Raw genomic sequence first — 27,713 nt, 5'->3', positions numbered from 1 at the left:
ACCCCAGGTGGAAGCTTGATGTTAGTGAGTTGGTTTACCTCAAGATCAAAGAGCTGATTCATTCTTGATAAGGCTGGCCCTGGCTTCCATTCTGCACAGGTCATTTGGCTTTTCATGTTTAGAGTCTGAGTTAATAATTATACGGTTGCTCACTCCTTGCTCTGAGAAGGGTCACTTCTCTATTGGAGCAGACGGTTTCTCTGTCAGCCAGGCTTTCCACACCCTTCCCTGCCCTGGGCACTGTTGCTAGGGCTCCCTGTTGAGTGGCGGACTGTCTTCTCCAGCTCAATGAGCGCTCACTCGCGGCTCCACACATTTCTGATGGAAAAGAAAGGTCAACTGGCATAAATCGGCACATTTATGCAAATAGGTTGTGTCTGAGTCTGTGTATGAAGTGTGGACCAGCAAGCTTTATTGCTATTGCTGACAGAGCATCAGCCTCCACACCCAAGGCTCTCCTCGGAGCCTTAATGATTGATTGTATTTCATCCTCAGGCAAACCCTGTGAAATATCATTTTCATTTTGCAGATGAGTAATCTCAGATTTAAAAAGGTTAGGCCACCTTCTCCGTGTCATCAGTGACTAAGAAGTGATACAGTTACGATGTGAACTCAGGTCTAGAAGCCCTGAACATCCATACTCTTTCTCCTTACATCTTATCTCTCAAAATTCAATGATTTGCCTACTGTCCTGATAATGTTTGCCATAGCAAGAGTATTATTTATTTAACATATTCTTAACACACACATATACACCCCAATTAAGCACCAAAAAAGCCAAAAGTGGGGCTGTGGCTCAAGTGATAGATTAGTATTCTTGAGCAAAAGAAGTTCAGGGACAGAACCTAGTAGCCTTTTTGTTCAAGCCCTAGAACCAGCACACCCAAAAAAAGCAAGCAAGCACAACTCTAAGGCATATTACTTCTACTCATCGTATGTGACTTGAATACTTAAAACACAGAAAGAACAAGGTGGCTCGTGCCTGTAAGTTTAGCTTCTCAGGAGGCTGAGATCTGAAGATCATGGTTTCAAGCCAGGCCCATCAAGAAACTCCTAAGAGAGACTCTTGACTCCCGTTTAACACGAAACAGCTGAAAGTGGGGTTGTAGCTTAAAGTGGTAGAGCACCAGCCTTGAGCAACAGTTCTCAGAGAGAGCACCCAGGCCCTGAATTCAAATCCAATGACCAAGAAAAAGAAAAGCAAACACATACACACACAGAAATCATCAAAACATTTATAGCTAACCATACATTTATTACAATAGTCACCTTAGGAATATGTTTTCCAACATCATTCAATGTCATGGCCATGATCAGAATGGTATTTCTGTTCAGGAGTGGCCTTTGAAGCAGTCTGTGGATTGTGCTAGATCATCATGCTGCTTTCTGAAATTGGATGCTGTTTTGACTAAGGATGACATTAAATTTGGCTCTCTGAGTCACCTGAGTTTTATTATGAAGGACCTTTTATTCTTTTCAAAAATAAGAGAAAAAGGATACAAAATTATAAATCAAAAGATACCTCTGAAAGAGTAACCTTTGCTCATTACCTCTATTCCCTCCTTTTCTCAGCCTACTAAAGAGCAATGAGGCACCCAACTCCCCTCACTAATGACCATCTGATTGTCAAATTCATGTTCTTACTTCCACCATTCTTTCCCTTAACTCTCCTACAATCTTTAGCATTATTGACCATCCATCCATCCATCCATCCATCCATCCATCCATCCATCCATCCACCCAGCAAGATAATGCATTTTCGAATATTTATGTCTAAGATGTGCTACTGTTTGGAGGTAGAGAAATAAGCATAATCTTAGTCATGGTAAAGTTTATTCAGGAAAGGAGGCATTAAGTAACTAATTTCATAATTATTTAAGTGCAAATGCATTATGTTCATCATGTAGAGGAAAAAGTACATGCTAACAGAATGTCAAATGTGTGTGTGTGTGTGTGTGTGTGTGTGTATGTGTGTGTGTGTGTGTGTGTGTGTGTGTGTGTGTTTATAACAGCCTGTCCTGGCTCTTCCTAGGTAGGGTAAGGAGGTTATGGGTTGGTAGAAAGGGAGATAACTTTCAAGGAAGAGTCACTCTTCCCTTTATTTCCTGGACATCACTTTCTCTTAGTTTTGGAGTTTCTCAGTGTTCTGTCACTGGGTCCTCTCTTTGTCTACCCATGTCTGCACTCCTACCTTCTACCTTACACAAACCCATGACTTCTGAAGCTACTTTCCCTGGGTTAGTCACAGATAACTCACATCTAGCATGTCCTCAACACAGTTCATTGCTTTCTCTCACAGGCCAGTTCTCTGCCTCTTGTGATTCTTAGGAGAGCAGTGAAAGGCCATTCATTCAGACTTGAAGCTCAAAGGCTGGCAGCCAGCCTGGACTCCTTGCCATTCCTGCTCTCGCACCTCCTGTTGATTCTCCTTCAGAATTGTCTCTTGTTTTTATAATACAGTGCCCCAATTTCATCTCTTAACCTCTTGGCTGAGTAAGTACTTCAGTCTAAAAGCTCTTAGTCGTAGTGTGGGCCACAGCTCATCATGAGTCCTGATTTGCCTTGCTTCGTGCTGTCTGGCCTTTGGGCAGGTGAGTTACCATGGAAGCCACAGCTCTACACTATGGACACAATAATATCTAGCTCCTGAGATTGTTTTGAAGGTTAAAGCACTGTGACAGTATCTGGTTCATAGTAATAATTCAATCAGTGTTATTTTTTTCCTGATTGCCTCAGGACTGCTGGGAAGAGGAGGTGAAGGTCAAGTCGAGCGAAAGCACTTTGGTCTGACGTATTGGTATCACTGAGGTGGTAGTGTGTTCTTTCCTCCCTTGTCATTTCTGCTGCTTCAGTACTCTGGTGCTTCCTTCAGAATACAAGTTGTTCCTACCATCTTCCTGATTTTAGACCCCATTGTTCAGAGGAGTGAGCCTAGACTTAATCTGGGGGAACAAACAGTCCCCTCTTGTACTCCCTGTGCAGACATCTTCCCTTTTCCTCCTCACCTGACACTCCTCTCTCACCACTCTGAATATGCTACCCTTGGACTGTCCCGGCCTGAGTCATGCTGCTATGGTTACCACATGCCCCTCCCACACCCCATAGCTGTTTTTCCACAGCAGTCATGCCCTCCATGGAGCTGGCTTTCCTGGGTTCTCAGTGAGACAGGATGTCCTGTTTTTTTTTCTATACCTTATAATACTTGTATGTTGCTTTGGATGAATACTTCTGGAGTTGCAATTTACTTGTGTTTATGTTTACTCCTTCCATTGGACATGATGCTCCATAAGGGAAGTGCTGGCATCCTGATTTTGTCACTGTTCAATGCCTGGCACCATAGGATGCTTGGCATTGGGCAGCCATCAGTGAATAGTGAATGGAAGAGCCCTAGAAGCTGTCCCAGAGAAGACTTGAAAAGATGTTTTCAAGTTATCAGTACTAAAGCATATTTCCCCAACGGTTCTCATTTTAAACATGTAGCTCTCTTTTAATGTAGAGGTTTAACGCCAGGTATATTTATAAAGAAGTATTTCCAACCGATTTTAGAGAAAACCTCACCAAACTTTGTTAATCTGCTCCTTGGGATGAACTATGTGATATCTCTACAGTCAGGTCTGGGTCCTTCATGCAGAGAGCATGGCACAGGCGATAGGCAACAGGCATTACTGAGATGTCATGGACAGTTGTCATAGTGAATGAGCAAAAAGAAAGAACAAGAAAGGAAACGCTTTACTAATTTCTGCTCGGGTAACAAAGGGACCCAGTGTGAGAAGGAAATTGGCTTTCCTGGTAACTCAATGAGAATATGAGAGGTCAGATGTGTTCTTTTCCTGCGGGACAGGTGGAGACTTTGCACTGTGTGGTAGGTGAGTAAGCAGAGATGTCTGGAGCTCTGAGGCTTTGAAAGGCCGCAGAGAGGAAGGGGTCAGGAATATGTGGAACTTGCTCAGGCTACTGAAAGATTTTTACTGACATCTTTATGCCTAAGGAGGTGTACTAGTAAAGTCTTTTCATCCCTCGGTTACTCATGAGCCCAATTGTGTATTTCTTTGATTTCAAATGATCGGTCTTCTGGAAAGAAAAATTAATGTAGACACTAGGAATTGTTTAAATAGTCTTAGGTGATCATTTGATTTCTGCAGAGATTTCTGTGTTCCTCTTGTGCCTTTGTGTGTTCTCACTTACTAAGAGCTGTTGTGGATTCACACAGTAACAGCCATGTGAACCAGAATCTAGGTAATGCTGTAACAGCATGACTTAGTAAAGATGTAAAATCTTTGATGGGCAGAGAGATCAGCGGACCATGTCAAACTGTACTTGGCTTTAGTATAGAAGTGAGTTGGCCCTGTAGATGCCTAAGGAACAGGCTTTCTTTCCTTTTTGGTGGTTGAGAAGAAATTTACTAGAGGAGCTGAGTTGAGAAGGGCTATTTTCTGAGCTGGAGAATTATCTTTCTCATTCTTCTGGATGAGAGTCTCACCTTGGATTTCCCAGAACAGAGACATGGGCTTGTATTTACCACTGAATAGCGAGTAGAATCCCAGAAGTAGGAGTGGAGATCAAGAGGGTAATGAAGGGAAAGAAGGAGAGCCAATGGAACGTTGTCTTGTCTATAGAATGGAAGGGATTGCTTCATTGGTTTGATTCATTGTGAATGACCATAGGAACTGAGTCTTTTAGGACAGTTCTTCAAGGTTCTGGGGAAAAGGGAAAGAATTTATCTTTTAGTTTCTGCCCTCATGGATTTTTATCTCCTCTGCTAGTCCAGGTTGAATGTGGGAGCTATGGAGAGGAAACCTCAGAATAGGAGCCAAGGAACAATCATGTTACCAAAACCTATGCCTGACACACAAAGAACAGATGAGGACAAGAGAGTCCCAAGAATCTGTGAGAGATACCCCGTTCATTGGGACAGCAGCTTTCCTGTTGAGTGAGATGAGATTCCTTTATTCAGGGATGACAGGATGGAGGCCAACTGCTGGGAGTTATTTCTATTGTGATGTTTTTATACATGTTGTTTCTGTAATTTAATTTTGAATTTGTTCATTTTGAGAGTATATATACGCTTTGATTTTTGTACATTAGCTTTGTATTCTGGAACCTTGCTGAACTCCTTGCTTAGTGGTGATTTCTTTTTTTTTTTTTTTTAATGTGTGAATTCCTTAGGAATAGATTAGATTATTTCATCTGTAAATAGAGATATTTATTCTTTTTTTTTTTTTTGTCTGTCATGGGGCTTGAACTCTGGGCCTGGGCGCTGTCCCTCAGCTCTTCAGCTCAAGACTAACGCTCTACCACTTGTGCCACAGTGCCACTTCCAGCTTTTTCTGTTTATGTGGTGCTGAGGAATCGAACCCAGGGCCTCATGCATGTGAGGCAATTACTCTACCACTGAGCCACTTTCCCAGCCCAATAGAGACATTCTTATTTTATGTTCAGGAAATTTGAATTTAAGGAAATGAAAAGCTAGATCCCTTTCCTTCCCCCACCCTCTGAACAGCTTCCTTGGTTGACTTCGTCTGTTGGAAATGGTGTTACCTTAATATGCTTTCCCACAGTACCATATGCATTACCTGGAATGTATGCAGATTGTTTAAAAGAAGCAGACCCTAGAGAAATCAAGGCTTTCAGGATGATGTGACTTCCATTAAAGGACTCCCAAGGGTAACCAAGGAACTTGTGGAGCATTTCTTTAGTTTACCCCCAGCTGTTCCTGGGGACTGGCCTTGCATGATGACACATTTCACATTTCCCACCCAGTTGAGATGCAGAAGACAGAAGCAGATCTCTTCTGTGTAGTTGTAGAGAAAAATCCAGAGACTTGGCTCTGGAGCTCGTCCCATCCCAGATGAGTGGATGCCGGTGGTCCAGGGAGCTACTTACAGGTTGCAGTTCTCACCCACCTGTAGCAGTCGGGCTCCTTTGTGATGATGGAAGTTGGGGGATTGGCCTGCGATCACCTGAATTGCCCAATTCAGTGTCAATCAGAGCCTGACTGGTGATTGGCAGAGAGAAAATCCATTCAGATTCCGCCCCCTCCGCCCCCCCCCTCCCCCCCAGTCTAGAAACCATGACTAGAAATTAGCACTGTATCAGTGTTTAATAACACCTGTGTTAGGTAGCAAATAAGCTCGGGAAGAATAGACTCCAAGGTTGTACGTGTGGTATGTAAAGGAATTTCCATTTTCCTGGTGGGGCAGAAATAGAATTGTATGGGAATATGAATCAGAAGGATTTGCTTCTCAGTAGAGCTGCTTTCCAATGCTATTATCATTTTTTTTTTTTGGTCGGTCATGGGGCTTGAACTCTGGGCTTGGGCACTGTTCTTGTGTTCTTCAGCTCAAGGTGAGCGCACTACCGCTTGAGCCACAGTGCCAATTCCGGTTTTCTGGTAGTTTATTGGAGATAAGAGTCTCATGGACTTTCCTGCCCGGGCTGGTTTTGAACTGCAATCCTCAGATCTCAGCCTCCTGAGTAGCTAGGATTACAGGTGTGACCCACTGGCACGCAGCTCTATTATCATTTTTAAAAGGTGAGTTTTGTTGTTGTTGTTGTTTTTGGTGCTGTTCTGTGCACAAGACTAGCTCTCTACCACTTAAAGTACAGCTCTACTTCTGGCTTTTGGTGATTAATTGGAGATAAGAGTATCACAGGCTTTCCTTCCTACTCAGGCTGGCTTTGAATCAGGATCCCCAGATCTCAGCTAGCTCAGTAATTAGGAATACAGGCACGAGCCCCGAGCACCTGACAGGCACCTGGACTTTTTTTTTCTATGGATAAGACAGCTTTATTGAGGTATAATTGACCTACAGTGAATTTCACACATAAAATACACATTTTGATCAATTTGACATGTAGAGATACACCTGCAAAATCATCCTACGGAAGGTATTTTAGCTGTACCACAAAATAACACATAATCAAGACACTATGGTGAGGATATTTCTCCCTTCTAGCAGCCCGTGGCGGGTCAGAGACCCCTGTTCCTCTTTCAGTCCCAGGAGAGAACTATATCAACACCCTTGCCACGTGGCTTGTCAAGAGCCTGCTCTCCAGTGTGGCCATTGCATTTTCCTGTCCGCTACGGACATCGCTGTGTCCTCCAAAAATTCTTATGTTCAAGCTCCGATGGAAACAGATCCTGAAAGGCGGTGATGACAGTGAAATGAGCCCTCTGTGGCTGCCCATGATGCAACCAGGTTAGAAGAGCAAGGCACCTGGACTGTTAAGATAATCTGGATTCCTTTGTCTTTTATGTGTTAGGTTTTACATCATCATCGTCCAACAGGGTGGATGCTGGCAGGGAGAAAATCTGGACAGAGATTAACGGGAGAGGGCATCTGTGTATAGAAGCATATCTATTTAGCATTTCTTGTTTCTAAGCACTCGTATATCACTTCTCCTGAGTAAACCTGGAAGCATCTGCTGACTTGGTGACAGAATATAGCCTGTGGCCCTCAAGTTGTGGCTAGATCCTTCATGGGCAGGATAGTGCTCCCAGAGAAAGCTCCCATTTACGACTCAGGGTTGGTTTCTGAGCTGTCTGGTGGCCTTGTCTAGCCGCCCTGACTGATCAGCGCAGCGTAGGGTGGAAAGACAGGAGACAAGAATCCATCGTCTCAGTGATTCTGGCTGGTGTCACAGTCCTGTCTTTGCTCTTCTAAAAGACACATAACAGGACAGTGGTTGAAACCTGTGAAATCTGTTCATAAGGAGACCATCCACTTGCACACAGAAGAACCCCAGAAGTGTGCCTGAACCTGCCCATTGTGCCAGTTCCACTGTGAGCATTTCCACAGCCCTACCCAGCCACCCTGGGCCCACTGTTCTTGATTTACACTGCTGGCAGGCCTAGGGGAAGTGTCATTTCCTCCTAAAGGATACTGAACACAGGATGTGGGGTCACGCTTCAGCACTAACTGGATGGGAGAATTCCTATTTGCTTTCTGATGTTTGTGCTGAGTTGGGGTTGGTGTGTGTGTGAAGGGGATATGGTTACAGAGGTCAGAACCAGAGCAGGTCTAGCAGGACACACTCTCATTCTATGGGCCCAAGAATGAACGGCACTGGTGTATTGTTTCTCTGCAAAGTGCTTGGGGAAGAGTGGCAGATAATAGAAAGGTGTTTGAAAGGTGATGATGTGGTTGATTCTCAGTGATTCAGGACAGTGGAAGTTAGCGTTGCAGCACACTTTTCTTTAATAGTCAACCTAGAAGTCATTATTGCAGTACTGGGGTTTGAACTCAGTGGGGCTTTGTGTTTGGTAGGCAGGCACTCTACTACTTGTGCCATGTCCCCTGGCCCTTTTTGTGCTTTAGTTATTTTTCAGATAGGTTCTGATGTTTTTAGCCTGGGGCCAGCCTCAAACTGATCCATCTACCAATAGCTTTTGTGTAACTGGAATTAGAGGCATACTCCACAATGCTAAATTTATTTCTTGAGATGGGATATAGTCTTACTAGACGTGAATGAATCACTTAATCTAGTTTAATATTGTTTGCCTTGAATTATGCTCTGATAGCAATACTAGTTTATTTTAACTGATTTCTTTGTGCTTGCATTTGTATGATAAACAATTGTCTCCCTTTCTCCAAAGTTATCCAGGTTATTGCTCTAGGTGTATTCTAAGAGGTAGCATCTGCAGAGAGCCTTTCTGGCTGAGTTCACTTTATATTATTATGATGATGATATCATTTCCCTTCCTTCTGACATCTTAGTTTTCCTTTTAATGTTACTCTATTTTTTTGTTTGGTCTCTTGCTGCACAGATTTCTTCCTCAGACAGCCAGACAGTACAAATTTAGTTTTTATTCTATAATCAATCACATTAAAGAAAATGATTTGGGAGCCTCTTTCTCTGATAGCTGATATTAAGAATGAAACAAGGTTAATCTCTCCCCAAATAGATAAGGAAGTGAGCATTCTTTCTTTGTTTTTATTTTCTCTCCTTTCTTTTTCCTTACATTATTGACCTAATATGGCGCTTCATTTGTACTTTTAAAATGTTATAGGAATATTTACAGCAGCTGTTTAATATCAGGTATATGTTTAATAGTTTCAATTCTCTCTTCCAGTTTGATGTTGCTATTTCTATATTTATTTATCTGTCAGAACAATGACTTAAGTCTTTTCCTCACTGAGAAAATGTGATCATCTGAGAATGTCTTTCTTGTGGGAATAGAATGGAGTAAAGATAAAACTCATGTCATCACAACTTTCTGTTCTTACAATTCTGTAGTGATTCACGTTGGTTTTGGCAACTTAAAGCTTTGAAAGAGAAGTTTGATGAAGCTGTGACATTGTTTTCCTCCTTTGTCCTCTATCTTTCAGGAAAATACAACAAGCTTCTGTTCTCCATGCTTTTAACGCATTTATGCAAATGTGCATGTATACACTCGCATTTTCAGTCTCTCTCACACACTTCAAGTTTAGTGGCTTACTTTCGTTTTTTTTTCTTTGTTCCAGGTCTCATTTAGGTTCCAGGTCTCATTTCATTTTTATTTCTGCCTTTCATCCAGCTTCCTCTCTGCTATTATGTTCTCTTGTCACCTTATTCTTTATCTGGAGTTGGACTCCATTTTTACAGGTTTTATGAAAGTACAAAATAGGTGTTACCTAACTTTACCATCACTCATCTCCATTTATGTTTATGTTTATCAATCCAGGTGTCACGTAAGTATGTCCGCCTCCTTCTTCCTCTCCTGGGTAGAATAATTTCATAGGTATTTTGGGGGAGAAGGGCTTCCTGATTACTTATCCTAGGAAGGTAAAAGTTCTGTCTATGATTTATATTGCCTTCTGAATAAAATAGATTGCCTTCTGTTGATCTCACATCTTATTGGTGAATGTTACTGGGCTTATGTTAGCTCTCCTTGTGAAGGGTTTACTGCTGGGGGGGTGGGGGTGTGCCTTCTTTTGGGAAGCAGCTGTGAAGGGAAGCCCATCCCCTTGAACTTTACTTCTGAGCACCTTGCTGTCTTGGTGAAGCCCCTGGCCTCGGGTCAGCTCAACCTTGCCTGCTTTCACTGTGGTGCTGCGGCACTGTGTTAGCAAAGCTGTGAGTCACTTTGTCAACCCAGGCCTTCTGTCAGTGGAACAGTTACATCTAAAGGCTTCTACTCTGAAGTCCTTCCTTGTTGCAGATTTCTGGTGTGCTAAGCAATGACTGTTATTATTGTCATCAGTAGTAATAGTAGTGTATATAATTTTTGCCTTGGCTTTTTTTTGTTTGTTTGTTTGTTTTTTTGTACAATACTCAGAGCCTGGGTACTGTCCCTTAGCTTCTCGCTCAAGACTTATGCTCCACTTCTGGCTCTTTTTGGTGGTTAAATTGGACATAAGAGTCTGATAGGTTTTCCTGCCTAGACTGGCTTCAAACCATGATCCTTAAATCTTAGCTTCCTGAGTAGCTAAGATTATAGGCATGAGCCACCAGGTCCTAGCTTGCCCTGGCTACTTGTCAGAATTGCCTGGTGAACTGTAGACACACACACACACACACACACACACTCACATTGACACATCCTTCGGAGGTGCAGTTAGAACTGTACACACACACAAACACACACACACACACACACTCACATTGACACATCCTTCGGAGGTGCAGTTAGAACTGTACACACACACAAACACACACACACATACTCACATTGACACATCCTTCAGAGGTGCAGTTAGGTTTGGGGGTCACTGGGCTATGGCTTCATAAGAACATTCCTTGCTGATTGTCCCGTACCCTGTCTGGCTTCTCCATGGGCTCCTCTCTTCCTTTTCAATCTGAAATGTCTCCCTTTAGCTTGTTCCCTTCTGTGTTGTGCTAAGCAGAAATGTCTTCATGCTTCTGCTTTGTGTGTGGCAACTAACCTTTTTTTTTAAAACCCAGATGCAAATTTTGACCCATTTTTACTTATTCTCAGTCACTTCTGTCGGAGTGGGCGTGGGAAGTGGAAGCCAGATGCCTTTGCTCACATTACCATCCTCCTTGAATTCAGACTGTAATGGCTAAGTGATGTGAAAATTAATCTCAACTGGGAACTGCGCACACGGTATCCTGCTTGGGTTGGTGTGTGGAGAGACATAGACTTTCTGTGTTATTTCTTACATCTTTTCATCCATGCATGTCTTATATGCATACATTTTGTGTTCCTTAAAATTATGTGCATGCATGTGTGTATTTTTTCCTTTGATGTCCTTATGAAATCTTTCAAAGAAAAATAGTGAAGGTAAAAAACAAACACATATGATAGGTCTTCATGTCCTTTCTCATATCATAGTGTTACATTTTCTAATTATAGTTAGGAATATTTCCTCTTTGTTGATGGCCTTGTGCTGCCTGCTAGTGATATTGAAGATGCCATAAACAATGCCGATATTTGGCTAGATTTGTTATTACCATTAATCCTTCTTAAGTGATAAGCAAATGCATATTAAAGGTAGTTATAAAATAGTTTCTCTCTGATAGACTTTTTTTTGTCTTTATGCTCATTAGGTATGCATGGCATCACTTGAGCCATACTCTAAACCTTTTTGCTTTAATTTTTAAAAAATAGGGTCTCACTTTTTGTCTGGAGCTAGGATGGACCTCAACCTTCCCACTTAACTTCCTGTATAGCCGGGATGACAGATATGTACCATGTTACCAAGCTTTTTATTGATTAAGATGTAGTCTTGCAAACTTTCTTGGCTGAGCTGGCTTCGAACCTCTATCCTTTTAGTCTTAGTCCCTTGACTAGCTAGGATTATAGCAGTATAAGTCAGCACACCTGGCTAAGAAGCCCCATCTTTTTGACTCCACTAAGAAAAGCAAAACACTGCAGGAATGATTTTGACTGCAGGAGGTATAAATGACTTTTTCTATACAATAGTGGGAACAAGTCTGTGTTTTGATTATTTTATTGCATTAGATGAGTCTAGCTGAGTGGCTCTGGAAATACTGTCTTCAGGGAGAGTTAACAGGTTCCTGGCTGGTCATCTGCTTTCTGTTGTTTTCTAGGATGGAAGGCACCTCCCTGAGACTTCTAATTCATGGTCTTCAATATCACTTACCTTTTTCCTTATTTGAAGACTTTCCCCTTAATCTCAGACTTTCAGCTACTAATAGGCTTGCCTTCATGACTTTTTACGATGGATTGTCCAAATGATAGCAATAAGTTTCTACAAAGATCACAGTTTTATTAGTTTACAGTAGTTTTCAAATCGTGGACTATCTCAACAGCTTGTAAGAAAGCAAGCTGGATCACTTGGTGATGAGAAGACTGAGGTTTAGAAGGATCCCAAAACTTAGCTAAAACCAGGCAGCTAAGAAATTGTAGATTTATTGCAGAGCATACTCACATCTGTAATCCCAGCCACTGGGAGGCTGAAGTAGGAAGATTATGTGTTCAAGGCCAGCTTGGGCCACCCTACACAGGAAGCTCTAAGAGGAAAAATATTTTAGAGTCAGAATTTGATACTAAACCTAATTCTTATCCCATTAAACACCCTAACAGTTCTATGGAGGTGTCTGGAGTTTCACTTGGATGTAACCATGTTATGTGTTGCTAAGATGATACAATCTTTCTTATGTTCTTATATTCTAGAAGGAGATCTCTTAGAAGATGATGGGAGTTTCAATGTTTCAGTAATCAATGAAACTTGTTTGAAATTGAACCAGCAGTCTAAGAAAGTTGGATCAGAACGAATATACCAAGTAAGAAGATCTCTTATACTGTCATAGAATTGGTCACTTAACTACTTGGGTGAATTTCAAGGCAGTTAAGATTTTCTTTCTAGACATGGATATTAGGTACGAGGTGGCTTTTGGTGAGGACTGAAATTAAAAGAATTTTAATATTTGGTGATGATGTTGTTGATGATGATGATGATGATGGTTTTGTGTTAGTGAACCCAGTGCCTCACATGTTAGCCCCTATTCCCAGCCCTGCCGCTGAAGAACTGTAAGCAGGCATAACATTCAAATTTCCATATTAGAATCCTTGGGGCTAGATACACATTAAAGATATGGGGTAAAAATGATTTTCAAATCTATAAAGAATGTATGGCTTCAACAAACAGTTTTGGGACATTTAGTTAACTCTGGCTAAGGTGATAAAATTTTTTAAAAAGTTGCTATTTTATATATGTTGGATAAAGATTAAGGAATATGTGGAATTTTCTTTTTTTTTTTTTTTGGGGTCCGGTCGTGGGGCCTGAACTCTAGGCCTGGGCGCTGTCCCTCAGCTCTTCAGCTCAAGGCTAGCACTCTACCACTTGAGCCACAGCGCCACTTCCGGCTTTTTTCTTTTTGCTTATGTGGTGCTGAGGAATCGAACCCAGGGCCTCAGGCATGCAAGGCAAGCACTTTACCACTGAGCCATCTTCCCAGCCCATGTGGAATTTTCTTAAATCCACTGGAAAGAAGCAGACATTCAAAAATGGGTTGCATAAGCCAAGCACTAGTGGCTCACACCTGTAATTCTAGCTATTCAGGAGGCTGAGATCTGTGGGTTTCAGTTCAAAGCTGGCCCTGGCAGGAAAGTCTGTGAGACTTGTATCTCCAATTAACCACCAGAAAACTAGAAGTGAAGTTGTGGCTCAAAGTAGTAGAATGCTAGCCTTGAGCAAAAGAACTCAGGGATAGCACCCAGGCCCTGAGTTTAAGCTCATCAAACACCCAACACAACAGCAAAAAGAGTTGCATAAGAGAATGTGCATTTTGCCTGAGCACATGTGAACACACACCTTGCTAGTAATCAGTTCTCAATATAGTGAGTGCACCCAGCTCTCAGCAGGAGCTGCTCAGATGATGAGTCTGATGTGTGGTTATAATTTTGGGTCGCTGAAGGGGAGTTAACCAAGATTATAATCCAAGATTAAGCTCGTAGTATGGCACTCAAAGAACTCAAAGGATCTGTTTTGATGGCTTGTGTATGGAGACATTTTATCTAAGAACTCAAGAAGAAATCAAGGAGTTGAGGGAAAGAAAAATCTTTAGGATCCAGTTGTCAGAGTCTTTGATGACCTGGAAGATGGATGAGGAAGACTCAGCAATTGGCCATGATGAGGAAGGATGAAAGATGGTCCAGTCAATGATGTGAGGATCAGTCGAAGGGATATATACGTACTTGTCATCAGATCATGCACTGATTGGTCAAGAGTTGGGCACACGGTACTTCTGGGATCCTCACAAAAGTGTTTCCAATAAAACTTCTAATATTTGCTGCTTGACTGGCAGGGATCAAGTATGATTGAGTTAGCAATGTGTCTGTTCACCCCATGGACCGGGGTTCTTGTGGGAAGAGTTGAGTGAAGTCCCATTGCAGTACTGCTTTCAATGCATAATCTGCGGTAGTCCTCAGAAAGAGGAAGCGCTCTGCATTAGGAAACTTGTCTGAGGAAACAGAAAGAATTTTGCCCACTAGCTACAGTGCAATCTCTTTCCCTTAAGCAGGTGTCAAAGGGTTACTTGAAAACAGACTGACATTCTATTCATTGAAGATGTATTTATTCATCTGAGATTCATTAGTGAATGCAATTTAATCTTAGTCACATACATGGTTGGAAAGGAAATGGAAGGGGGTAGATAAAATAGTTTGCTATTGTATTGAAAAGAATTCTGAGAGGGTGAGTATACATAGAAAGAACTTTCTACTCTATTTCTGCTTTGCATTTGGTCTAGACATCTGCAAGCCAACAGAATATTTAATATATCATTGTCTCTGAATCTCATGCCAGTTTAAAGTCCTAGGCCAAAGGTGGTATCTGGATAGCTTTTATCATGCAACCTCATTTAACCTGACGACGCGGGAACACACACCGGAAGTGTGTTTGCCTCTGTTCCCTGCCACTGATTACACTGTGAACATCACCGGACTGGGACCTCGTGAGCATCAGGTGCAGATAACCATGACAACCGCACCCACAGGTGGGTGTCCATGCATTTCTGTTTCCTCCTATGTGAATTCAACAATAGGGCAGAGGAGTATAAGGATGGGAGACAGAAGCTTTGGTTTCTAGTTCTAACAGACTACCAGCTTCATCTGGGGTCACTTGCCAGTTAGTCTCTTCTCTACAGGCTAGAGCTATAGAAGGCTTAGATGAACAGGCTCTCCCTGCCACCCCTCCCCCTTTTGCTTGAGATCTCTGATAATCCAAGATTGAGAATTCTCTTAGGTCTTTTATCTCTTTCCTTCAATTTTAGACAGCCCTATTCCTTATGCAACTATTCAACTAGAACCAACTTGCAGGAGACTGAAACATGATCCTCACTGGGCACTGCAGAGCTCAGAGGCCTCATGGTTGGGCCAGGAGTGAGCACATGGACTCCATTGACTCACGGCTCACATGGAGGCCAGAGGTCTCATGATAGGCCATTTGTGGAAGTCACATAGAAGTTGGTGTCCACTCCATACCTCCTTGTACCTAGTGGAAAAGGATGAAAAGTTAACCCCGCCTCTCCCCTCCCTTCCTTTCCTCAATTCATTACGGTTGTGGACAAGTTCTCAGGAACTTCCAGCATGAGTGAATGCTACATTGGAGAAGGAGGTTTGGTTATGTGGGCGATTGTGTCTGCAGGGAACCCTTGCCTGGCTTATCCATCGAGTCTCAGGCTCGAGCCTAGGAGAGGACAGTGAGTAGAGTGTCATTATTATTTACTTCTTGGAGGTTGGAGATACAACAAGTGCATGCTTGAGCTCAGGCAGGTCACAGAGAGCAAGCATCTGCTTCTTGTTTGGTGGCCTGTAACATATGAACTCTGGCCACTAGGGAATGTGACCCAAGAAATGGGAGTGTCTCACCATTCAGTAAATCTTACATTTGCTATTCCTTGAGGAGTGAGTCAGGAATGGTTCTTTCCTATATGGAAATGAGAAGACAGGTAAGTGGCACCCTTTAACATACTTGAGCAAACTAATCGACTCCTGTAATGTTAGGGGTGGAACAGAAAGGCCAGTTATCAATGCAGGAGTCAATGTTTTTACCACTTTGACCACACCTCCACGTCCGGTTTTCTAGTGGTAAGTTGGAGATAAGAGTCTCGTGGATTTTCCTGCCCAGGCTGGCTTTGAAATACAATCCTCAGATCTCAGCCTCCTGAGTAGCTAGAATTACAGGCAAGAGCCACTGGCACTGGCCTCTGTTTTCTTTTCTCTGTTTTCTCTGTCGCTGTTGCACTCTCCTCTTCTTTTTTTCTCAATACTGAGGATTGAACTCAGGGTGGCATACGTGCTAGACAAGTCATATACCATCTGAGCCACACCCCACTCTTTTGTTCCTGTTTTTTTTTCAAAGTAAGACTTTCATAAGTCAGGCTAGTCTTCAACTTATGATCATCCTGCCTCCAACTCTTAAACAGTTGGAATTAGGTATATACCACCATGCCTAGTCAGACAGTTATTTCAACAGTCACATTTTTTATCTGTATTTATTTCACTAATCTATTAAATGTTGTGTTCTTAGTAATATATAATTTATTCATATCCTACGAGCATTAATACTTACATCAAATATATATTTATATCAATCGTTTCCCATTTTATGGTTCCTTTTAGTTTTATTATACTTTTCACATGAATGTTTTAGATTTCAATGTAGTCTAATCTATGGATCTTTCCTTTGTAATTTATTACATTAATATTAAATATATAATATGTTTTTTTTTTAAAAAAAGAGTACTTATATCCTGTCTTATGTCTAGGAGAAACTAGTGACTTGTATGAATATACAGAATAAAAGATAATAGAAGTCTAAATAGAAGAAGAAAGAAAACAAGGGCAGGCATAGAAACATGGAAGAGGAAGATTAAGAATAATTTATATTGAATATAAATCTATAACAGATATAAATTACTAGTGCCTCATTAATTTGAACCGAAGTTTTCTACCCATTTAATCAGAAAAGGAGACATTATGTTGCCCATAAGGCTTAGCCTGCTACTAATTTTTATTCTGGGGGAGAAGGGGGAGATCTCAGAAATAGGGAAATGTATAAGCATTATTTTCCAAAGAGTTTATAACACTTTATTTTTCTTATATTGCCCTTCACATGGCTCATTGTATATAATGAGATACCAAAATGCTTACTCTTGGTTATTTTAATTGTTTAGAATATGGTTGGAGTCCATTTCTTTCAAGCAGTGTGTTCTAAGTATTGTTTCTGCCAACTTGAGATTGGACAAAGGTTTGGTCTCATCACACTTGAGACTGTTTACTCTCCTGTGTCTCCAGGGAACAATTGTTCTGGGTTACTACTTGAATAACAAGAACTTTTGCCTGACCATGGCTGCCCTCTCTGTTGGAAAGTTGAGCCCAGGTAACTAAGCAAGGGAATTATTTGAATCTGCTCAGTCAGTGAGTATCAGAATTCATCTCCCTACAATGTCTCCCATTATTGATCATTTATCTTCCTCATGCTTTACATAAGGTTGTGGCTGTGAATTCTAGCTTTTAGCCTTAAAATATTCTTTGCCATATTCAATGGGTTCAACTTGAATTTCCTCTTTGTCTTCCATCATAATTGTGACTCTGATCCCTCATGGCGTCCATTGGCTGTCCTATTGCCTGTCACTACATCTTTGGTCTGCCTGGTTTATATGTCTCTCTTGGGCACAGCATGTAGTTGAGTCTTTCATTAGAAGAATATAGAATTTTTTTTTGATAGCTAACTTAAGTCCATTTACAGGTTATTGGTAGTACTGAAGTTTCACTCAATCTCATTCTATTATTTTATATTATTGGTAGTATGTGTGTTATATACTGGTTCTTTTTCTATGTGCTATGCTTTCTTTACTATTTTACTTTTTTTTTTTTTTTTACACCGAAAAATACTCTGTCTCCTGTTTTTGTGTTAAACTTTTCACACTGCTAGCCAGTTTTGGGTAGCATGCTTAAACTCTTATATAGTGCATGTATGTCATTCAGTTAGCTTATTCTATTTTCTTTTTTCTCTGTCCTTTCTCCTCCCAGCTTTCAGTTGTATGATTTCTATTTTATCAGAACCTATACCATGTATATATTATTCTTATATCTTGTCTTGTCTTTGAGTCTTAGAGCTGTGCTTAATAGTCAGTCCTCTTATTATAGTTCCCCCAGTTATCTTTTGGATGAAGATCATCTTCTATCCTCAGGAGTAAAGTATTCCTTGAATTTTTGTATGGATAGAATTGAGCCTTGAGACTTAAAAGACAGTTTGGCTGGATATAAAAATCCAGGGACCAGGCACCAGTGGTTTACATGTATAATCCTCCTAACTCAGGAGACTGAGATTTGAGGATTGTAGTTCAAAACCAACCTGAGTAGACAAATAAGAGACTTTTACCTCCAGTTAACTAGCAAAAAGCTGGAAGTGAAAGTATGGTTCAAGGGGTAGAGTGCCAGTCTTGAGTGAAAAAGCTAAGCAGGACACACACACACACACACATTTTGGGTAGGGTATTTCTTCAGTGATCCTTATTAAATCTTACTGTAATCAAGTCTTTTTCTTTTTTTCTTTTTCTTTTGACTGTATTGAGATGTGAACTCAGGGCCTTATTCTTCTTAAGAAAATACTCATCACTTTAGCTGTACTTTCAGTTCTTTTTTACTTTTAAGTTACTTTTTTAGATAAGATCTCATGTTTTTCACTGAGGCTAGCATTAGACCAAGATTCTCCTATCTATGCTTCTCACTTGGGATTGCAGGAGTACACTACTATATCAGACTTACTCTTTGCAATTCCTAGGGTCTTGCTAATTTTTCTTCCGAGGCTGGCTTTGAACCACAATCCTTCCTTTTTTTTTTTGTCAGTTGTGGGGCTTGAACTCTGGGCCTGGGCACTGTCCCTGAGCTCTTCAAGGCTACCACTCTGCCATCTGAGCCACACTACCACTTCCAGTTTTCTGAATGGTTTATTGGAGTTAGGAGTCTCACAGACTTTCCTGCTGAGGCTGGTTTTGAACTGCGATCCTCAGATCTTAGCCTCCCAAGCAGCAGCTAGGATTACAGGCATGAGCCACTGGCGCCCCGCTTGCAGTTTTTTTTTTTTTGTTGTTGTTGTTTTTGTTTTTTGCTGGTCCTGGGGCTTGAACTCAAGACCTGGGCACTGTTTCTTGAGCCTCTTTGTGCTCAAGGCCAGCATTCTACTACTTGATCCACAGTACCACTTCTTGCCTTTTTTTTTTTTTGGGTCTAGTCGTGGATCCTGAACTCTGGGCCTGGGCACTATCCCTCAGCTCTTCAGCTCAAGGCTAGCGCTCTATCACTTGAGCCACAGCGCCACTTCTGGCTTTTTTCTTTTTGCTTATGTGGTGGTGAGGAATTGAACCCAGGGCCTCATGCATGCAAGGCAAATGCTCTACCACTGAGCCCCCTTCCCAGCCCCCCTCCTTTTTTTTGGAGTAGTTTATTGCAGATAAGAGTCTCTTGAGGACTTTTCTGCCCAATCTGGCTTCTAACCTTGATCCTCAAATCTCACCTCCTGAGTAGCTAGGATTACAGATGCAAGCCACCAGCGCCAGCTCCAATAAATATCTCTAGGTAACTGGGATTATAGGCTCTGAGGCATCTCACCTGACCCTAATCTGTTCTTTAGGAATCAAGAAACTTAATCTTTATTTTCTGACTTTTTTCTTTTTCCTTCATTTATTTTAAGTTTTCAATCATTTCTGTTCCATTTCTTCACCACTTTGTATCCATTTGTCTTTGTGTGTGTTTTAAAATTTTTTTTCTGAATCAAGATGTTTTCTCTTACCCTCAAATGATAGTTTGACGATATTTGTTTACATTTATTGTTAGTTTTTTCCCTCTAGTTTGTGGGTTTTAAATAAATATAGTGTTTCAGAAACTGAAAGACTTTAATTATACTTTTATTTTTAAATGAAAACTGCTCATCTACTAATTCTACAGACAGAATTGGTGATTAATAAGATTTCTAGGTTAAGCGCGCCCTCTTCTGTCACTGAGTGAATCGCAGTTGCTTTGAAGGATTTTTGTTTTTGTTGATTTTTTTCCCCCACTAAGGTTGAGGATAAATTGTGTCTTCTGTAGTTTTTAGTCTTCTTTTGCCTTGTAGGCTCCCCACTTAGTCCTCAGGGGCCTCTCATTCCTCTCTCCTCAGCTTTTTCTTTCCCAGAGGCAATGATCACCAAACTGCCACCTGATACCTTGTGGACTTTTTTATGCTTGCTCTGTAGTCAAACCTCTGACTGCCTACTACATCTCTTGTTTCTTGTCTTCACATATAATATGGACTTTCTTGTTCTAGCTCGTAGGCCTTTGATTTCCTTTCCTCTTTCACATGTTCTTTAGATTTCCCACCAAAAGACTTCCAAAGACTTGTGGGATTTGAGAGAGGGTTCTACTCCAGTTTGGTATAGTATTTTTGTTTCTACTTAATGGTACTTTCTATTTAGTATTTCTTTTCAATGTAATTTAAAGTGTGTGTTCTCCATTTTTCAGGTATGAGAACACTTTTGTTGTTGTTGGTAGTGGTGGTTTGTTTTTGGTGGTAGTGGAGGTTGAACTGGGGCCTTGTTCCTGTTAGGCAAGCACTGTACCAATTGAGCCATATCTTCACACTCTTTTGCTTCTGTTATTTTTCAAATAGCCTCTCTATTGTAGTCAGACTGGACTGAGATCTACACTTCCCATGTAGCTAAGGTCCAGATGTATTGATTGTGATATGGTCTTTTGTAAAGTGAGAAAACAGAGAAGCCACATTTTGAAGGATCGAATCTTGGAGTCTTTATTAAAAAGGCCAGTGACTACAGAGTGGACTCCTGTCTCAAAGACCAGCAGCCAGCAAATATACTTATCACAGTTAGGAAACATGAAGGCCAGAGAAGAAAGATATAAACAATATGACAAACCAATTCAGCTCCAATGGAGAGCTGAATTGAGAGGCCATGTTGGCTGGGGAACAGCCAGAAGACAGGAGCCTGGAGCCAGGACACAAACACATGTGGCAGGGCATAATGGTGCCTGAGCTGGTCCAGGCCTAAATAGGATCAGGTCAGGGTCACAGGAAATTCCCAGTCTCAGGCACTGGACTGACAGGCTTAGTAACCTATCAGCCAAGTACCTGCCCCTACCTCCAGGGATTCAGGCACGCCCAACATCTGGAAAGTGGGAGCTGCTCTTCCCCCACCATTAAGACAAGATACCAGACCCTACCATCTCCCATATGGCAAAGATGGCACTGGCCAGACCCTGTCTCCCTATTTCAGTCTCCCTGTTTATGTATAGGCTGGACTGAAACTGTGATTGTCCCTCTTGAGTAGCTAGGACTATAGGAATGAGCTATGCCTGCCCTCCTACCTTTTGTTATTTTATTTGCTCTTCTTCCTGGAGAATATTTTGGAAGATTGTTGAAGAGATTTAGATTTAAAGGGGTGCTGTCATCCTTAAACTGATTAGATTTCTGATCTGTAATACATTCTTTGCTTTTTTTTTTTTTTTTTTTTTTGGTCTGTTGTGGCCTTGAACTCTGGGCCTGGGCACAGTCCCTGAGCTTTTAAGCTCAAGGCATGCACTCTACCACTTGAGCCACAGTGCCACTTCTTCTGTAATACATTCTTAAGTGCTAACCTTTCTTTTCTTTTCTTTTTTGTTGGTCATGGGGGACTTGAACGCTGGGCCTGGGCACTGTCCCTAGCTCTTCAGCTCAAAGCGAGTGCTCTATCACTTGAGCCACAGCACTACTTCAGCTTTCTGAGTGGTTTATTGGAGATAAGAGTCTCACAGACTTTCTTACCTGGGCTAGCCTGGAACCATGATCCTCAGCTCTCAGCCTCCTAAGTAGCTAGGATTACAGGTGTGAGCCACCAGCACCCGGCTAAGTGCCAACTTTTCTAGGTACACGTCTTCATTCAGTTTCTTCTACTTAGAATCAATCCTCTCCTTCTTTCAATCAGTTTATGTATTAACTCCTTTTGTGAGATCTCCACTCTTCAACTCTTAAGCAACCTGTAGCTATTCTGGAGGCTGAATACTTGGGAGGCTGAGATTGGGAGGAATGTGGTTTTAGACTAGCTGGAGGAAAAGTTTATTGGACCCTGTCTCAAAGTGTATGCCACAGTGACACACACATACAAACACACATATACACGGTTAACAAGAGCCATCTCAACAGGAAAAGCTGGGGTTGGTGACATGTGCCTGTCATCTCATTTATGGAGGAAGCATAACTAGGATGACTGCAGTCCAGGCTGGCCTGGGAAAAACTGTGAAACCCAATCTCAAAGCAAAGGGTTCTGGAGGCATGGTTCAAATGGTAGAGTGACTGCCTAGTAGGTACTAAACCTTGAGTTTCAACCCCAATGCTGGCATAACAACAGCAACAACACAACAACTCCTCTATGAGATTAAAAAATAAGTGGGCTGGGAAGGTGGCTCAGTGGTAGAGTGCTTGCCTTGCAAGCCGGAGGCCCTGGGTTCGATTCCTCAGCACCACATAAGCAAAAAGAAAAAAGCCGGAAGTGGCGCTGTGGCTTGAGTGGTAGAGTGCTAGCCTTGAGCTGAAGAGCTGAGGGACAGCGCCCAGGCCCAGAGTTCAAGCCCCACGACCGGACCCAAAAAAATAAAAATAAGTGTGGCAGTTTATTGGGCAAGACTGTTCTTTGTTATTATTTATTATTATTTTTAAAGGGTTACAGTTGCATAAGAGGAGTATTCTTTTTAAATAACATACATGATGCTGTTGACTCTTACAAGAATGACATTGTAGACTGAATGAAATGTATTTGCTTTTTGCATTCTTGGGCAGAGTTGTAGGAGAAAGGCCAAGATGAGAGTTCTTACAAATCCTTCTCTACAATGGTTGTATCACTTCACACACTAGACGGAGAGGAAGCCTGTTCCCCACCTCCTCACAAACACTGGGAATGATCTTAGTAATGCTCTAGTGAGTGTGAAAATTTACTCTGTCTTGTTTTAACTTATAGTTTTTGAATTCTTGAAAGCCCATTACAGTTCTGCTGTGAATAACTTTTTTTGGGGGGGGGGTGTCAGTCGGGGGGCAATCCCTCCAGTTCCAGCTTTTTTTTTTTTCAGACTAGTTGGAGAGTCTCTTCAATTTGTCTGCCCAAGCTACTTTTGAACCACAATTCTCAGATCTCAGCCTCCAACTTAGCTAGAATTGTCGGCATAAGCTATTAGTGCCTAGCAAAAGTTAGTTCTTTTTTTTTTTTTCATGGAGCTTGAACTCTGGGCCTGGGAGCTGTTCCTCAGCTCTTCAGCTCAAGGCTAGCGCTCTACTACTTGAGCCACAGTGCCACTTCTGGCCTTTTCTGTTTATGTGGTGCTGAGGAATCGAACCCAGGGCCTCAGGCATGAGAGGCAAGCATTACTACTGAGCCACCTTCCCAGCCCCCAAAGTTAGTTCTTGATGGGTTAAAAAAATTATTTTCCATGATGATTCGTAGACATACAGCATATCTATGGTATTAAATTTTGATAGGGGTGAGATGAACAATGAAGAAAAATGTCTAAAAACATGTCCCGCAGGGCCTAGAAGAAAGGAAATTGAGCAACACGGCTCTGGTTTTATAGTAGGTATTGTATCTGGTTCTGTCTTTTCTCATTCATCTTCCCAAAGGAGCTTAGCAATAATCACCGACATCTGTCTATCTGTGTGCCACCTGGCTTCTGCCCCGTGGTTCTCTCCTGCTGACTCCTCTTCCTCTAGCCCGTGACTCACTCCTTCCTGCCAATCTCTACTCACTTGTCACCTCCCAGCCATCCCTTCTCCCCGTTCATCCTCTCCCAGCGTGAGCGTCAGCATGGCAGCTGGCATTCTCTCTTGCCACCTTATCATTTAGCCCCCAGAGCACACCTGGCCCAAAGTAAGAACTTAAAAAAACATCCACTGAATGGATGAGTGAATTTGTCAAGTTCTATGAAGAGCCACGGGAATTCCCATTGAAAGTGTATTATACTTGTACATTAACTGGTAGAGAATTGACACTTACTTCTGAAGCTTTCTCTTCCACTACATGGCCTTTCTCTCTCTCTATTGTTTTTCTTTTATGTTCTTTAAAAACTTGGGGACAGTGGTTTAAGAGGTAAAAATTAAGTAGCTCACAGTTGTAGGCTAGCGCTGTCTCTCTCTCTCTCTCTCTCTCTCTCTCTCTCTCTCTCACACACACACACAAACATTAGGAAGATCCTCCTGTTTCAATAAATAAACTAGGTGGGGTGATGTACTTTTGTAATCCCAGGATTACAGAAGAGAGGGTTGATTATATACAGTCTTGCAAAAGGTGGGAGACAATCTGAAAAATAAATAAAACAAACAAAAAGGGCTGGGATGTGACTAAAGTGGTACAGTGCTATCTAGAAAATAGAAAGCCCTGAGGTCAAACCTGTCATGTGTGCCCCCCCACTCCCCCCGCCCCCCAAAAAGAGAAAAAACTTACATGAATGTTTTTGATATTTCTGATTATTTGAAGTTTATTTCTGGTCTCCTCTCTTATTGAATGAGGATCTTTTAATTTCTCTGTTGTATTTTGTTACTTGCATTAGTTTGACTTGCTGGTTTGACAAAGAGTTTTAGTGGCTGAAAATAATACAACTGATTATTATATACTTCCAGAAATCAGAAGTTTAAAATCACTTTCACAATCAAATCAAATCAAATCACTGTCACATGACTACAGCTAAGGTGTTGGCAGGGCTGGAGTTTTAAGCAGCAAGAAGACACCATTTCCTTGTGATTTCTGGTTTCTGAAGCGCCTGCCTACATTTCTTAGCTTGTGGCCCTACCTTCCATCTTTAAAAGTAATCAGTTCAGGCTGGGTGCCTGTGGCTAGCTACACAGGAGGCTGAGATCTAAGGATGGAGATTCAAAGCCAGCCTGGGCAGGAAAGTCCGTGAGACTCTTATCTCCAGTAAACTACTGAGAAAACTGGGAGTGGCTCTATGGCTCAAGTAGTAGAGCACTTACCTTGAGCTGAAGAGCTAGGACAGCGCCCAGGCCCAGAGTTCAAGCCCCATGACTAACAAAAAAAAAAGTAATCAATTCAACCTCTGCTTCTCTTTTCCTCCCCTCCCTTCCTCCTTCACTCCTTCCCTTTCTCCCTTTTTCTCTCCTTCCCTCCCTTCCTCTTTTCTTCCTCTGTGTGTGTGTGTGTGTGTGTGTGTGTGTGTGTGTGTGTGAGCATGCATGCGTGCGCATGTGTGCATGTGCGGGCACCAGTTTAAGGCTTAAACACAGGGACTTGGGCTCTCACTTGGCTTTTTTGCTCAAGGCTAACACTTTATCACTTGAGCCACCCTCTACTTCTGGCTTTTTGCTGGTTAATCAGAGCTAAGAATCATATAGACTTTCCTGCCGAGGCTGGCTTCAAACTGCACTCTTTACATTTCAGCTTCCGAGTAGCTAATTGAATAGGCACAGCCATCAAGGCCTGACTTGTTCCTTCCTTTTTTTCTTTCTTTCTTTCTTTTTTTTTTTTTTTTGCCGGTTGCGGGGCCTGAACTCTGGGCCTGGGTGCTGTCCCTCAGCTCTTCAGCTCAAGGCTAGCGCTCTACCACTTGAGCCACAGCGCCACTTCTGGCTTTTTTCTGCTTATGTGGTGAGGAATTGAACCCAGGGCCTCATGCATGCAAGGCAAGCACTCTACCACTGAGCCACCTTCCTACCCCTGTTCCTTCCTTTTTTGATGGCTGGGTCTGTTCTGGAACTCTTGACCCTTCTGTTTCTGCCTCCCCAATGCTAGGATTACACATGTGAACCACCAGGCTTGGCCTTATGTGATCTTTCTGTAGCCCTGATTTTCTCATCTCTCTTCCTCTGTAAGGATCCTTGTAATTCCACTAATCTCTCAGTCATCATCACCTTTATCAAGTTCTTCTGCTCTGCACAGTAACATATTCACAGGTGCCAGGGACTAGGAGGTGGACATCTTTGGGGTGTCATTATTCAGAATATCATCCTTTTTTCTTGTAGATATGAAGAAGATATGAAGATTATTTTTATATTCATATACTATGCATTTTGCCCAGCTCTTGCTATTTGCATTTGTTTTCAAGCAATTTCCTTTTTGGTTTCCAGTTGACTAAGATTTACTGGAAGTCACAAAATTTGTTCCTGTTTTTGGCCATTGTAGCTTGACCATTTTCTCGCCTCCTTTTCCACATCATCTGGCATACCCTCCCCAGAGCCGATTAGTGGCTGCATCACGAGGCAGCCTCGGATTCCTTATTATATAACAAATTGCTTCTTTGTCTCAAGGGTGACTAGAATGGCTTCTAATAAGCACTATTAAATTAAAGAGTCTCTATACAGATCTAGTTGAGTAGGATTTTAAGTCAGGCATGTATGTTAAATATCTTAAGCATTGTGACTATAAAAGAAACCATAGAATTTCTCTCTGTTAACCTATTTCTAGATCTTCCAATAATAATCCAAGAATAAGTCTTCCTTAGTCCCAGTGTATTGTTGGCTGAATGTAGTGCTGACTTGTGTCGGGTGATATTGCGGTTTGGGTTTTGGTATGTAGGACCAGGGAGCCTGGCACAGCATGTTCAGTGACTGTTCAATGCCATCCTCATATGGCTTGGGCATTGTGGATGACGTAGTCACCTTTAATGAGTTGAGAAACTTTCTCCTTTTTGTGTGATCTGGAGCTCTTTACTACTGTAAGTATTATTATAATAATACTAATATAGAATATATAAACAAAAAGCCGGGCGCTGGTGGCTCACGCCTGTAATCCTAGCTACTCAGGAGGCTGAGATCTGAGGATCGCAGTTCAAAGCCAGCCCAGGCAGGAGAGACCGTGAAACTCCTATCTCCAATAAACCACCAGAAAACCGGAAGTGGCGCTGTAGCTCAAGTGGTAGAGCTCTCGCCTTGAACTGAAGAGCTGAGGGACAGCGCCCAGGCCCAGAGTTCAAGCCCCACGGCTGACCAAAAAAAAAAAAAAAAAAAGAATATATAAGCAAAAAGCATTACCAATGGTATTAAATTATTAATAGTATTGGGTATTATATTATGCATGATTCAGAAACATAGGCATCCCCTGGATCACTGCTTCTAATCTCCATGCCCGTGCTCTGTACCCAGCATTCTATACCTAGCTGTTAGTTAACCACCTATACTCCCCCACCTGCTCCATTTGCAGTGTTTGGAGTGTAGCTATGATCTGTGGAGCAAGTTTTTCCTCTGTGTAAAGATGCTCAGTCCATATGGAGTGGTCACATCCACCAACTTAGCCTCATTCATAAAAACCTGTCAGTCCAGGAGTGTTTGCTAACACTCCTGTTTCTTCCCATGGGCTCGTCTTCCCTTCAGGTGCTTTGGGAGTTGTCTTATGAATCATCCATCATCCCAGTGCTCCTACAAAACTTCCAAGCAAGTCTGCCATTATTTCCAGTTTAGGGACAGGGGGTCATTCTTCCCCAATAGCAGAGTTTTGAATATGTAGTCTGTGTTTCAGGAAGGTTTAAGGGCATGCCTGTTCAATAAAATGTATTACCCTTTAGATTTGGAATCACCTTTAGATCAGTTACCCTGAAACTGAGCAGAGGCCAAGACATGCTTCTTTGATCATAAGCAATATGGAGACCCCAGCCAAGAGAGAACCATCATATGAAAAGTTTGCCTGCTTAAGATAGTTTTAGTTCTTCAAGGAGCAATTCTGCACTGAGAGATACCTCTTAGATCAGAATTTCCAACTGGTATTTTCTTGTATCAGTCAGGCTGTCCAAAGCCCTGGACAACACATTATAATTTAGACATAGAAAAACAAGGGACTTT

The 27,713-nt window shown here is 41.9% G+C and overlaps 1 protein-coding gene across 6 annotated transcripts in view; it reads left to right on the top strand.

Annotated features, from left to right (window-relative positions):
• Window positions 1-27,713, top strand: part of Susd1 (sushi domain containing 1) — a 139,922-nt gene that overhangs the window by 37,584 nt on the left and 74,625 nt on the right. For all 6 annotated transcript variants that reach the window (XM_042696997.1, XM_042696978.1, XM_042696988.1 and 3 more), the window contains exons 7-8: window positions 12,581-12,690; window positions 14,715-14,904. In XM_042696997.1, coding sequence (XP_042552931.1) covers window positions 12,581-12,690; window positions 14,715-14,904 — 300 coding nt within the window. The remainder of the gene's footprint in view (window positions 1-12,580; window positions 12,691-14,714; window positions 14,905-27,713) is intronic.

The sequence above is a fragment of the Dipodomys spectabilis genome, unplaced genomic scaffold (genome assembly GCF_019054845.1).
Source record: "Dipodomys spectabilis isolate Male_0828 unplaced genomic scaffold, ASM1905484v1 ptg000006l, whole genome shotgun sequence".
Lineage (NCBI taxonomy): Eukaryota > Metazoa > Chordata > Mammalia > Rodentia > Heteromyidae > Dipodomys > Dipodomys spectabilis.
This window is presented reverse-complemented; position numbering and strand designations above follow the sequence as displayed.